At 62.7% G+C, this 13162-nt stretch overlaps 1 protein-coding gene across 1 annotated transcript in view; it reads left to right on the forward strand.

Annotated features, from left to right (window-relative positions):
- Nucleotides 1-776: 776 nt before the first annotated feature.
- Nucleotides 777-13162, forward strand: part of CCDC187 (coiled-coil domain containing 187) — a 40443-nt gene continuing 28057 nt past the window's right edge. The window contains exons 1-10 of the mRNA XM_068553211.1: nt 777-1013; nt 1184-1292; nt 1979-2069; nt 2225-2730; nt 3229-3327; nt 5662-5757; nt 8139-8150; nt 9181-9315; nt 9870-11011; nt 11233-11327. Of these exons, the coding sequence (XP_068409312.1) occupies nt 777-1013; nt 1184-1292; nt 1979-2069; nt 2225-2730; nt 3229-3327; nt 5662-5757; nt 8139-8150; nt 9181-9315; nt 9870-11011; nt 11233-11327 (2522 nt within the window). The remainder of the gene's footprint in view (nt 1014-1183; nt 1293-1978; nt 2070-2224; nt 2731-3228; nt 3328-5661; nt 5758-8138; nt 8151-9180; nt 9316-9869; nt 11012-11232; nt 11328-13162) is intronic.

The following is a 13162-nucleotide window of genomic DNA, read 5'->3' on the forward strand; positions in this document are numbered from 1 at the left end:
AGCCTCGCCGGGCCAGGTGCCCAGTGGAGCGGGCGAGCCCAGGCAGGGCGGGGCTCCAGGCCAGGAGGACGGGGCAGGGCCGGATGGCGGTCGCGGTGCTGCGGGCAGGGGGACCTGGCCGCAGAGGTACGGCGTCCGTCTGGGCCACCAGGTGTGGTTGAGGGCCCTGGAGCCGGAGGCTGGATCTGGGGTCCTGCTGGCTCTGTGCCCGCCTCACCCCGGCCCCAACTACAGGGGAGGCTGCGCGGGGGTGGAGGGGGCACCTCACATTCCAGGCAGGGTCTGTCCGGGGCGACTCCCCCTCCTGCTGGCCGCTAAACGTGGGGCTGTGTCGCAGTGACCAGAGCCCCGCCCTGCGCGCTGCCCAGACGACAGCGTCTCCAGGTGTCCCCGGTTCCCCAGGACGGGTCCTTTAGAAGGAACCTCGAGGATGGCTCTCCATTCTCCATGCCCTCCTGGAATTAGGGGGTCCTTTGCTGCAGACCCGCCTTTCTCTGGGCCCCCCCACCCCCGCCGCCGCCGCCGCCGCCGCCGCCGCCGCCGCCGCCGCCTCTCTGGAAGGAGTGCCTTTAGGGCAATTCCTAAAATGAATGAGTGTTCCTAACCAACTCAGCCCCTCCCTGAGGGCCACTCCGCAGGGCCCTCCTGTGGGAGTGAACTCACCAGAGGCTCACAAGACCCAGAGGCAGGGTGGGGTGAGGCCCCTGTTCGCCCAAGTTTACCCTGCCAGCTAGGGCGGAGCGGGAGGAGGAACCAGCTCTCCTCCTCGGGGGACCATGCTGAGCCCAGGGCCAGCAGATGGCAGTGGCCGCGTCCCCCTCACCGCACTGCCCTGCCGGGGCGGTCGAGCAGGTGATAGGAAGCCCACTGGAGCTGGACAGGTTGGCATGCTCTCCTGGCGCTCAGGCCTCTCCAGCCTCTATCTCTGTGGTCGAAGGGGTGCACTGAGCACGTGCCAGGGAGAGCGGGAAGCCGCCGCCCACTTCCCCCGACCAGTCCCCACAAGCCGAAGCGTCAGGGCCGGAGCGCTCAGCCCCTCGTCCATCTGCTGGGGACGTGGCCCGGGCTGGCTCCTCTCTCCCGCACCCGGACTCCCAGGCTGACCCCACCCGGAACTGAACCTTGAGCCGGACACCAGCCTGGGGCTGAGCCCACCCCTGCCCCTGCTCATCCCCGCCCCCAGGCCCTCACGTCGTCCCTACTCCAGCCCAGGCCTAGCCTGACCCCCAGCCCTGGGCAGCTCACTCACCACGCACGGCAGCCATTGGCCCCGGCGCCCTGGGAGGACTGGAGTAGGGGGGCTGCCTGGAGCCCCAGCAGGGGACTGAAGGCCCTGGCTCTCTGTCACTGAGTGACACGGGGTTATTATGCTGTCACAGGGCCTTCCGGAATTCTCACCCCCTGCTGAGAGGCAGCGCTGTTGGGAAGGCCCCAGGCTTCTGCCAGCCCAGGGCCCTGCAGCCCACTGTGCCCACCCAGTTTCCATAACCGTCCTGAGGGTTTCCATCATGGGCCAGGGGACCAGGACAGACCGGCATCCGGAGCTGGGCAGGAGCCAGCTTGCCTTGAGTGAGGATGGATGCCGGGCTGTAGACCACGGGGCTGCCCTGTGAGAGCACCCTCTGACCCCAGGGCAGGTGGTGATGGGGGTTCACTGGCTCCACCCTTGCTCCCGGCCGTGCTGCCGTGTCACACTTGGTCATGGGGATGCCGCCCACCTGCCCGGGGGAGATGGTCCAGCCCCGCCCCAAAGATAGATAGAGGCAGTGCCCTCTCTCCCTTGGCACCCCAGGGAGGCCAGCCGCTGGGAAGGCCAGTGCCAAGTCCAGGCAGTGTCTGTGCCGACTTGGGTGCATGTGTCAGCACACAAGGGCCGAGGCACTGCTGGGGAGGTGGCCACGCCTTCCTGGAGCGCAGCCAAGTTGGTGTGAGGAGCGAGGACCTGGGCCGGATTGCCTCTGCTGTGTGCCTTCCCCAGAGCCTGTACATGAGGCTGATGTAGTGCCCACCTCAGAGGGGTGTGGTCGGGATCCGAGAGAGAACGTCGCAGCACTGCCACCAATGGGGGGGTACTTTTTATTGTCACCTCCCACCTTTCTCAGTCTGAGACAGGAAAATGGGGAGTGAGAGGGCGCTGGAGACAGTGGGGGTTCATGTGAGATGTTTTGCTCAGCACCACCACGTCTCCGCACCTGACAGGCTGTGTCTGCCTCTCTCTCCCAAGGGAAGACAAGCTCCATCTGCCTGCAGCCGAGGATGAAGTCATGGCTGCTGTGAGGTGGCCTGAGCTCTCCCAGCAGGCAGGCGCCCAGCGGGGATCTCCCCACGTGGCCTGGTCTGACTACCCCAAGGAGCCCGGCCCCCGGGGGAAGGCCTGTAGCCTGCTGGTGTGGTTGACAGATGAGGAGGCCAAGGATGGGGACAGCTCGGTGTCATCGGGCCGCCTCTCCGGCTCCTCGGGGGGCCATGAGTCATGCACACCTCCCCACGGGACCTGCAAGGAGAGGACCCCCCAGGTGCTGGGGCCCCCGCAGCAACCCAGGGAGAGCACTCCCCGGCTGGAGCAGCTGAGGGACAAGATCCGGGCCCAGGCACGGTGGCAGGCGAGCCGCACCTCCCTGGGCACCTCGGCACCCGCCAGCGCCTCATATCTCTACAAAGCCCCCACGCCAGCCCCCCGGAGGAAGGCCCGAAAGCCGACAAACCCCGCTGCAGCCCTGGCCTACCCAGGTCAGTGGCAGCTTTCCCTGGCGAGGGACAGGCAGGGGGCGGGGGGAGAGGGCTGAGGTTGGGCTGCTGCAGGCCGGGCTGTGCTGGGCACGTGGGTGGCCCCGCCTGGGCTGGTGGCCAACTGGGGAGGCCGGTGCAGCATGCCCCGTGGCCCTGAGAGGGTCTCGGAGCCTGGGAAGCCAAGAGGAGGTAGAGTCCTCCCGGGGATGGGGGTGCATCTGAGCTGGGTTTAAGCAGAAGGAAGCATCGACTCATCCAGGAGATGGAGATGGGTGGGTGGAAGCCAGAGGGATGGTGGATGGAAGGGCAGGTGCAGGGGGGCTGGAGGGCATGCGGGAGGCGTGGAAGGGACTGGTCCCTGGGGGGACTGTGTCCTCAGGCTTGGGCATCAAGGCCATGTTTAAAGGCTTTTGAGCGGCTGCCAAACGGGGACCTTTCCCTGGACATTTCTTCACGGACTCTGTCCTCACAATTCTCCTTCTTGTCACTCTGCTCCAGGCTCAGGCATCCTGAGTGGGGCTGAAAGTGGAGTCGAAGACAAGGCAACACCTGGCCAGGGGCGTGAGGCCTCCAGGGTCTCCCAGCGGCAGGCCTCAGGTGAGTGGCTCTGTGGCCAGCCATCCTGGCATCCCCCCACCACTGCCCCCACTGGACACTCAGGCCCAGGTGTGGGTGGCACGGTTCTGGAGCCAGCACTCTCCAGGCAGCTTCTCTCTCACCCTCTGCGATTGTCTCTATTAGCTTCCCACTCACAGAGGAGGACACTGAGGGTCAGAGAGGACCCCAGCCATGAAGGGGCCAAGCAGGGATTTGAAGCCAGCCCACCATTCTCTGGAGCCCGATTTCTAACCATCAGGGAAGGAATCCAAGCAGGCCCTGCAGGGCAGGCTGGGGCTCAAAGGGCAGTGGGGCTGGGCAGGGGCGTCTCGTTGCTGAGCTCTCCTGCACAGAATACGTGAGGTCTTCCCTGCATGGTCACATGCCGGGCCTGAGGTCCTTCAGGCCCCATCAGCTCCTGGGCTCGCTGTTCCATCTTGCAGGCAGGAGGCACTGCCTGCCTGTCCCCCAGATGGCCTTGGCCTGCCCAGGAGACGCTGAAGGGTCGGCAGTGGGTTGACAGACTTCCAGACGGGGTAGGAAGGGTCCCGGGGCCCAGGGAACCCCTAGACTTTGGCTGACTCATTCACTCGACAGACAGGAGGGGTGAGGATGGAGAGGTGGGCCGGAGCCACTCCCGGGGGGGGAGGGCAGCAGCATTAAGGAACCTTGGCGTCCCCGGCAGCGGGGCGCTTGGAGGGTTTTATAGGCAGGGGGGCCGTGGAGGGTTTGGGCGTTGGCGGGCTCGCTGTGTGTGCAGGGTGGGCACTGGGTGGAGCAGGTGTCTCTACAGTCCAGCAGGATTCTGGAGACCCCAGGGAGCGGGGGAGAGGGCTCCGGAGCAGGGGTCAGGCTGTCCTGGAGGCCTGAGGCTTTCGGGGTCTCCAGCCAGGGTTTTGCATGGGGCTGTTGGGGGAGAATGAGGGAGACCGTTGCCTATTCCAGCGGTGCCGTGGTGACCAGGGTGGAACAAAGGCTGGTCGACACTTGAGTCGGGGCCCTCTGGGTGGCAGCTACAGACTCGTTTCCGGTCTGTCCCAGCCAGATGTGCAAGCCAAGCACAGCCCTAGGTGGGGTGCGAGGGGCCGGTGGCCCGAGTGCAGCCAAGGGACAGAACCCTCTCCCTGAGCCCAGCTCTGGCCTGACTGGGCAGCGGCAGCTCCCCCGGGAGCGGGGCACCCGCCCATCCCCATTCCAGCTGTGACTCACGCGGAACACCCCTGTCTCTCTCCTCGGGGACAGGGGGCCCAGATGACCTCAGCTCGTCCAGCAGGTCATTCTGCTTGTCCCCACATGCAGGGGCCCATCAGCCAAACTCAGGACCTGGCCACTGGTCACTCAGGGGCCTCAGTGCCCAGTGTCATCAGTCACCAGCTCCCCCCTGGAACCCTCTGGAAGCAGGGTATGGGGCAGGGCCTGGCTTTTTTTTTTTTTTATTGTGGTAAAATACACATAACGTAAAGTTTACCATTTTAACCGTGTTTCAGTACAAAGTTTCTTTGTTTCTTTGGGTTCGACTCCTCTAGGACTTCATATGAACGAAATCCTATAGGGTTTGTGCTTTCGTGTGGGCCTGGGTCTTGAGGCCCCTCCTGCCAGTGGGGTTGGGTGCTGAGGACGGAGGGACGGGCCGAGGCCGGGACCCAGCTGCACCGTGGAGGCCTGGAGAGTCCCTCGGGAGAGACTTTCCCCGTGCTCCCCAGGCCCCTGGGGACGCGGTGGGCCGGGCCCAGCTCTCACACGGTCACTGGCTGGTTGGCTTTTTGGTGCTTCTGAGACGCAGCGTCCACCCAGCGGTGGACAAAGACGAACGAGGCCAAACAGAGCAGGGCCGGGCGCCCACACTGGCCCTCGGGCAGCCAGTCCACTCCAGTCGGCCTCTGTGCCTTCTGTGGGACTTGGATCTCCTGTCCCCGCCTGTCCAGCGGGGGTGGATCCCACTGTGTGAAGGCCCCTCCGGGTCTAACGCTCACTCCTCCTCTCCCTGAGGAGCCCACCTCCCATCTGGCCGGCTGCCCCGCCATGGCTTCGTCTGTGGGCCTGTTCAGTCATTTATTCATTCAACAAACATGAGTGCCGTGGGCCGGCCCCGAGCTGGGTGCAGGGGACGGAGATGGGAGGCTACGGCTGTGCTCGGGGGCTCTCGGGACGTGTGTCCAGTCGAGGCTGCGAGGGTGGGTGAGGTGAGCCCAGCCCACGGGGGACTGCCCGGGGGGGTCCCATGCAGAGGGCCATGAGGGGACAGTCAGGGGCCCCGCGAGCAGGCTGATCCCGTGTGTTGCATTGCAACTCAACCTTCTCTCCCTTCCTTCCGTCTGTCTCCTCTCTCTGAAGCTCCACGGGAAAAAACCAAAAGGATGAAAAGTAGTTCTTGCAAAAGAGAGAAGACCCCCAAGCTGCCCGCCCCTAGGAGAGCTGCCAAAGACACAGGTAGGGTTGGCCCATTCGGGGCCAGGAAGGGCGTGGGGACAGGAGGTTACGATCCAGGCTCAGGAGGTGGGCACATGGCTTGTTCCTGGAGCCAGGACGGCTGGTGCAGCGCTGGCTCCACCTCGGAAAAGCGGGTGTGAAGTGGGGGGCATGTGAGCTGGTGGTGGACAGATGTGCTTGCTTTCTCGTGACTCGGTGTCGCTGGCTGAGCTGGGGCCGTTTTGCTGCCGTCGGTGGCGGGAAGCATGGCTGTGGTCTGTCTGTCCACAGACTCCAGGCAGCGAGGCCGGGTTGCCTGTTTCCCCTGGGGTGCCCAGTGGTGGGAAAGGCTGGGCGACGTCCGCTTCCCTTGGAGACGTGTCGGCCGTCTGTGACCCAGGAGAGGTCTGTTCAGGGGTCTTGGTGGTGCTGGGCCAGGCTCGCAGAGGAATTCCTAATTCAGTTGTCTTTTCCTGAGGGCTGGGTCGGGTGTTGGTGTCCAGCAAACACCCAGCTGCCCAGCCTGGTAGGTTCGTGGCGCTCGTGGGGTGCATGCGCTGGATGTGGGTGTGTGGGGAACAGAGGGGGCGGCCTTCCTCCGGGGCCTTCCTTCAGCATGTTCTGGGCCGGGGAGGAGTGGCTTCGCTCAGTGCCGGACTCTGTCCAAGTGTGCCATGCACTCAAGCGACGGTAGCTCACGTGACCCTCACAGCTCTCCTCGAAGGCAGGTGGGCTCACTCCCATTTTGTAGATGAGGAAACTGAGGCTCAGAGAGGTTCGACAGCCTGCCCAGGACCACACAGGCGAGCCGGGGTTGGGCCCTGACAGCTCCAGGCCTGTGCCCCCTACCTGAGAGAGCCCAGCTGTGTGTACCTGGGCCCACGCCGGGGCACCTTCTCCAGGCCCACCCTCGGGGCCTGGGCTCTGGGACCACTGTACCACGGGCTTCGGAGACACCAGCCAGAGCCCCCTGGTTGGAGAAAGCCCTGGGAGGCTGAGGTCGGCTCTGTGGGGCCCCTGGTCTCGGAGTCAGCAGCACTGGGGGTCAAGCTGTTTCTGAGCATCTCTGTGCCTCAGTTTCCCCAGGGTATGAGATCACAGTCCTGGACAGGAGTGGGCCATGTGTGGTCTGCCCACGCCCTCAGACACCACCTCCTCTGCCCTTGGGCAGGCCGACGGTTCCAGCAGGAGGAGTACCTGTCCTCCTTCTCTGGCTGGAGGTGGGCCCTGAGTGAGGTGGGGACATGTCGGGAAAACCTCCACTGGAACCAGAGTGAGGGATGCTGGGAGACATGGAGAAGGTTCCGGAAGGCCACTGAAAAAGCACAGAATATAACAATTTTCTGCATCACGTTCCCCGCCCCCCCCCCCCCCACACCGTTCCTCGGCATTTTGGTTTGTTTTATTTTAATGGCTCCTTTGAAAGATGACCTGCCTTCTGCCTGACACTGGGTCAATAGGGCGTGCCATGGGCCGCATTCATCACCGTAACCGTGTCACCCTGATGGAGATGACCATTAGTTTCTGTCAGTGACGAAGTCACAGCTGGGCTAAGGAGAGATGAGTTTGGGTTCAGAGGTCAGAGCCACAGGACTTGGGAATTGGATGAATTAGAAATTTGCTGTAGTTAACAAAAAATTAAATCACAATAGTTATAAAATATTCATCCATCCGGGCCGCAGGAAAATGAAGCCCGATATTTAATTTCAGATTATAGCGCCTCACTTTGCATTTTTTATCATAGATTAGGTTGGCCCTGGAACTTTGACAGGGCACTCGGGGACTTCATCCATTTCCACAGATTAAAAATCCTCTCGTAAAAAAATTAATTGCCATTAAACTGCTCTGTGGAAGAAAAAAATGTGCCCATCAGGACCCATTTATTGACCTGGACCCCTCTGGCAGGCTAATGGGGAAGCCAGTGATGGAGGGGCCTGGGGATGGGGGTGCTGAGAGGGGCCTGGCCAGCAGGTGGCCCCCTCCCTACGTGGTGTGGTCCCTGCCTAGGGCCCCGACCAAGGGAGTGAGGCCATTTTTGTGCAGTGCAGCAGCTTTAGGGACCAGGACGCAGGACCCTCTCTGGGGAGCCCAACCCCCCAGGCCCCACTCATAGGTCACATGTGGCAGGTGGGCAGTCCGGACTCAGTCCTGGTCAGCAGAATCCTGACCTTTCTGGGCAGCTCCTGTGGTGAGGGCGACGGCTTCGCTTTTGCATCCTCGTGGCCTTGTGGGGAGGTGCTTACAGATGGCGAAACTGAGGCACGGGGAAGTTGTCACTTGCCCAAGGCCGGTGGCTAGGCAGGAGGAGCTGGGATTTAAACCCAGGTCTGGGACTCCTGAGACCTCACTCTTACCTTCCGGTGTCACCAGGGGCCTGGGGCGGAGGGCGTGGTCTCAGGGAGGGGCAAACGAGGGTGCCTTACAGCAGAGACCACCCACCTATCACACCCTGCCCCCTAGACACAGCACCCTCCCCAGCCCAGACCAGGAGGGACTTCAGCCATAGGCGTGAAGATGGAGCTCCCGCAAGGGGAAGGGCGGTACAGAGCCACGCCCGAGGCCACGCCCCCAGAGGCCGCGCCTCAGGAAGTACCCCCCGAGGCCACGACCACACCCCCTGTAAGCCACGCCCCTGGAACAGCCCTGCGGGACACACCCTTCCCTGGGCTGGCTCTCCCTCCCCCGGAGGTGCAGGCTGTGTAAGCGTGTGAGCTTACACGTGTGTGTGTGAGCTCAAGGCCGGCGCTGCCTCTGCCAGGGCCCTTGTGGGTGGGTTTGTTATGAAGGTGGGGCTGCTATTGGCATTTGGTGAGCGTAACTTGGGATTATGAAGTGAAACCTTGATGAATGATGTTTATTATGTGACAGCATTTATTAAAGGAAGCTGGTTTGTGTTTGGGATGGGGTGGCTGTTTGTTTCCACGCTCTCCGGGACCCCTTGTCCTGCCAACCTGACTGTCTTCCTTGAGTCCCCTCCCCTATCCCCACCGAGTCTCACCAGTTTAAAAACAAATTAATTTCCTCTGGCTCAGGGCAAATGATCAGCTATAACATCGCCTTCCCCCTCGCCCTGTGTGAGCCCTGCTTGTGCTGGTGACTATCGTTACTACTGGCCAGCCTTTACTGAGCGTGTGCGGTGTTCCTGGGCATGTGTTGAATGTTTTACAGACAAGTCTGAAGGGAGCACGTTTTATTACCCCCAAGGGTCAGAGAAATCAGGGCACGTTTCAAGGTCATCCTGGGACTCAGCCCTGCCAGGATGCTGGCTAATGGCCGGGGGTGTGACCCAATCCCCAGAGTGGCCTGGACCCGAGGGTTTTCACCCCATCCCCTCTGGGAGCGTGTGAATTGGTCTCCTGGGTCTGCGTGGAGTCGCCAGCCTCCCCGTCTGGCCAGCATCGGAGGGCCCTGGGCACCTGGCTGTGTGTGCGTTTTCTCTTTAAGATTCTGAGTTGGCTGGTGTTTACGCTTGGAGAAAAGGACAAGCTCTGGTGAGGGTGCTGCTTGGGCCCCCTCCTTCCCTCCCTAGACTTCAGAGCAAGGGACCCTCAAGAGACTGGGCCCCCACCGCGGAATTAGGTACCTTGTGCCTCCGCCTCGGCTCTGCTCTGCTTGGTGTGGCATCTGGAGTGTGGGCCGGAGGGAGAGACGCCCAGGAAGCAGTGGCATCGGGGTGCGGGCCCGGCACCTCTCTCCCAGCGACCCATCAGACGCCCTCCAAACCCCCCACCAGAGGGGGACTTTGGGGAGTCGCTACGTTTAAAAGCCCAGGAAAAGGATTTCTGTCCCTGAGAGGCACCCTTTCGGCTCCCAGAAGGCAGGGTGGGGCCACCAGGCTTTCCTGACTCAGAGACTGCAGGACGGGAGCCACAGCAGCTCCCAGGAGACGTGTCACCTCCCCCCGTGCCCCTCCCACTTAGTTTTCACCGCATTCAGAGGGGGTGGCTCTGTGCCAGGTGCCCAGGCTCAGCCTCGAGTCACCCCGACGTGGCATCTGCCCCCAGAGGGCTCTGTGAGTGGGTGATGGGCGCAGAACCAAGGGGGGGGGGGCCTCAGGGAGGGGGGAGGGGCTGGCTCTGCTCCTCCTGCAGCCCCGCAGCTCTGGCCACCCCTGCGACTGCCTGTCTTTGCAGGACACGGCAAGCAGCTTGGAGCTGGTGAGAGTTCCCCTGTCCGCCCCCGGCTGCCTAGATCGACCTCTGTCCGCAGCGACCCGCAGGTGTCAGCCAGCGCTCCCCACCTGGCTTCCTGCCAGCAGCCCGTGACCATCCAGGCTGCTATGGCCGTCCTTCGAGACCTCCGCCAGCAAATCCAGGCCAGGCTGGAGCTGGCCCAGGACCGCCACCCAAGGCGAGGGCTGGAGCTGCGGGACCTGGCGGGGAGGAGGTGGCAGAGCCCCTGGAAGCCCCCAGACTCGCGGGGCTCCTGGAAGAGCCCTCGGGCCGTGACGGACGGGGTGCCTGCCTCCGAGAGGGCTGGGAGCCTGCCCACGGCGCCGAGCTGGAGCACCTTGGCCAGGTGGGAGTCCTGTCCGCAGAGGACCTGGGCGGCCCAAGGACGAGATCCCTCCTTCCGGGGGCCCGGGAGCCCCACGGAAAGGCTGAACTCCTTCCCTCAGCGGCCCTGGAGCGCCTCGGCCAGGCGGACCTCCTGTCCACAGAAGACCTGGGCGGCCCAAGGACGGGACCGCTCCTTCCGGAGGCCCGGGAGCCCCCCTGAAAGATGGGGCCCCTTCCTGCAGCGGCCCTGGAGCACCTCGTCCGGGCAGGCCTGGGGTCTGCAGAGGGCCTGGACCGCTTGTGAAGACCGGCAGGCCCCTGCCCGAAGGCCATGGAGCCCTCTGGAAAGGCCGAGCCCTCCCACCTGGCGTCCCTGGAGCGCCGCCTTCACGCAGGGGGCCGGCCCCCTGTGCCAGGGCAGGGGTCCACTTCTGACCCCCTCGGGGGAGAAGCTCGCCTGGCCAAGGCCCAGCCAGGATGCCCTTTGGAACATGCCTGGGAAGGAGAATGAGGTGCGACCCCCGCCGCCCTGCCCGAAGCCCCGAGGGCCCCTGGGCCCCCTCCACGGCTCCGAGTCCCTGCGGGAGTTCATGCGCCAGAAGACGGCGGCCTGGCGGCAGCAGGCCCTAAAGAAAAAGGCCTCTGCCACGCAAGCGCTGGAGCTCAGAAACCAGGGGCTGCAGGGCGTCTACAGGAAGCAGAGGGAGGCCGTCCCCGTGGTCTCCCAGACGACGCCCGGCATCGTGACCTTCGTCCCGCATTCTGCACAGTCCAGGGTATGTGCCAGCTCAGCCACCGAGCTCCCCCGGGGTCCCCTGGCTGTGGCAGGGCTCTGCAGGGACCCCACTGCCTCTGTCTCTGTCCCCAAAGAGGGGACTCCTGAGGGACCCAGCCTGAGACCCTTGTGGAGGCCGGGGCCAGCTCTGAGGCTGAGACAGGGCTTGGGGTCTTCTGGTCCAGCCTGGGGCTCTGACGACGTCCTTCTCCTCTGCTTTAGGGCCTGGAAGCCGCCGGGGGCCCAGGAGCGCCTGTGCTGCAGTGGAGCAGGGTGACTTCCGGCATGGTGCTGGGGGACCAGGAGGCCCCGGGCAGGTGGGTGTGCAGGGGCCGGGACTGCACTTCCTGGGGGGGCTCTCCCGGGCGGGGGGTCGGTTCCCTCCATCCAGAGCTGCACGGAGCCTGTGATCAGGGCTGTGTTAGTTTTCGCTGAGGTGAGATTCCCATCACGTTAAGTTAACCTTTATAAAGAAAACTATTCAGTGGCATTTGGCACATTCACAATATTGTGTAACCACCATTTCCATCTAGTCCCCAAAAACATTTCATCACCCTGAAAGGAAACCCATCCCCATTGGCAGTCACTCCCCATCCCTCCCCTGAGCCACGGGCTGTCCCCAGTCTGCTGTCCGTGTGTATGGATTCACCTGTTCTGATGTCTCGTGTCAGTGGAATCCTATAGCATGGGGCCTTTGTGCCTGGCTTCTTTCCCTGAGCGGGTTTTCTAAGTTCATCCATGTTGCAGCCTGTGTCAGGACTTCCTTCCTTGTTATGGCCGAGTAATATTCCACTGTACGATCTCCCACATTTTGCTTACCCATGGGGCAGCTGATGGACTTGTGGGCTGCTGTGAGTGAAATGTCTGAGCACCTGTTTTCGGCTCTCTGGTGCACGCACCCAGGAGTGGCATTGCCGGGTCATGTGGTAGCTCCATATTTAACTGGTGGAGGAAGTGCCAGGCTGTTTTCGGCAATGGCCGCACCGTTTTGCATTCCCAGAGCAGTGCACGAGAAATCCAGTTTCTCCCTGTCTTCGCCAACGCTTATTTTCTGGGTTTGTTTTCTTTTCCCTTGCTTTCGTTTTTGCTTTGTTTTCACTGCCGTGTGTTTTCATTTCTCTGGGGCAACCGTCCAGGAGGCCGCTCCCCGAGCAGCATCTCGAAGTGCAGGGTGGGAGACCTTCCCCCACCTTGCTGGGGGGATTGAGCGTCCAGGCTCCCTAGAGGCTGGCCTTCCCAGCGCTTGCCCTCGCGGGGGAGGGCTCCGTGGAGTGCCCCGTGGGCTTCCCGGCCACCTGCCCAATGAAGGAGGGGGAACTCACAGCCAGGCTCCTAGGGTATCATCCACCCATGGCTAGGGGGAGGAGCTGGCCCAGAGGCTAAGGCCGGGGGTCCCCACAAGATGCCGCCCACCGGGAGCTTCCTGCCCTGGGCTCGCTCTGAACCTGGCTCCTGGATGGGTCTTTGGCAGCCAGAGTTCTGGGAGGGGGCTTTGGGCTGAACCCTTTGGAGCTCAGCGCCCACCCCTCTTTGCAGCCCCTCGACCCCCCACCCGTCCACCTCGGTGGGATGGACACCCTGCCCTGGCCCCTGGCTCCTGGAAGTCTCCCTCTCTGGATCCCTTTTGTTTCATTTGTCTTTACAGTGCACACTTCTCCCCAAGATTCCAGGTCCACAGGGCAGCCCAGGGGTGTGCATTTTTTTTTAACTTTTTAAAGTTGACATCTGATCACATCCAGACAAGGGCACAGGTCCTAGGTGTGCAGCTCAGTGAATGTTCGCGCGCTGAGCACATGTGTAACCTGCACTGGGGCTGAGAAACCGCTCACACCCGAGGGCAGCCCCCCGCCGTGGGAAAGGCCGGCAGGGGCTCCTGGCTGTCCGGCTCCTTCTGCTGGACACGATGCTGGAGGGGGGGGCTATCTCTGTGCTGGAGGGGGGGCTATCTCTGTGGTGGAGGGGGGGCTATCTCTGTGCTGGAGGAGGCTGCAGGTCCTTCATCGTGCTTCACTCTGTCCTTTTTTTTTTTTCCACTTAAAAAAATTGTGGTAAAATACACATGACAGAATTGTAAAATTTTGTTAAGATCGTAAAATCTTAAGCAGTTTTAAGCGCACAGTTCAGGGGCATTACGTACATTCACACTGCTGTG

The sequence above is a fragment of the Eschrichtius robustus genome, chromosome 10 (genome assembly GCF_028021215.1).
Source record: "Eschrichtius robustus isolate mEscRob2 chromosome 10, mEscRob2.pri, whole genome shotgun sequence".
NCBI lineage: Eukaryota > Metazoa > Chordata > Mammalia > Artiodactyla > Eschrichtiidae > Eschrichtius > Eschrichtius robustus.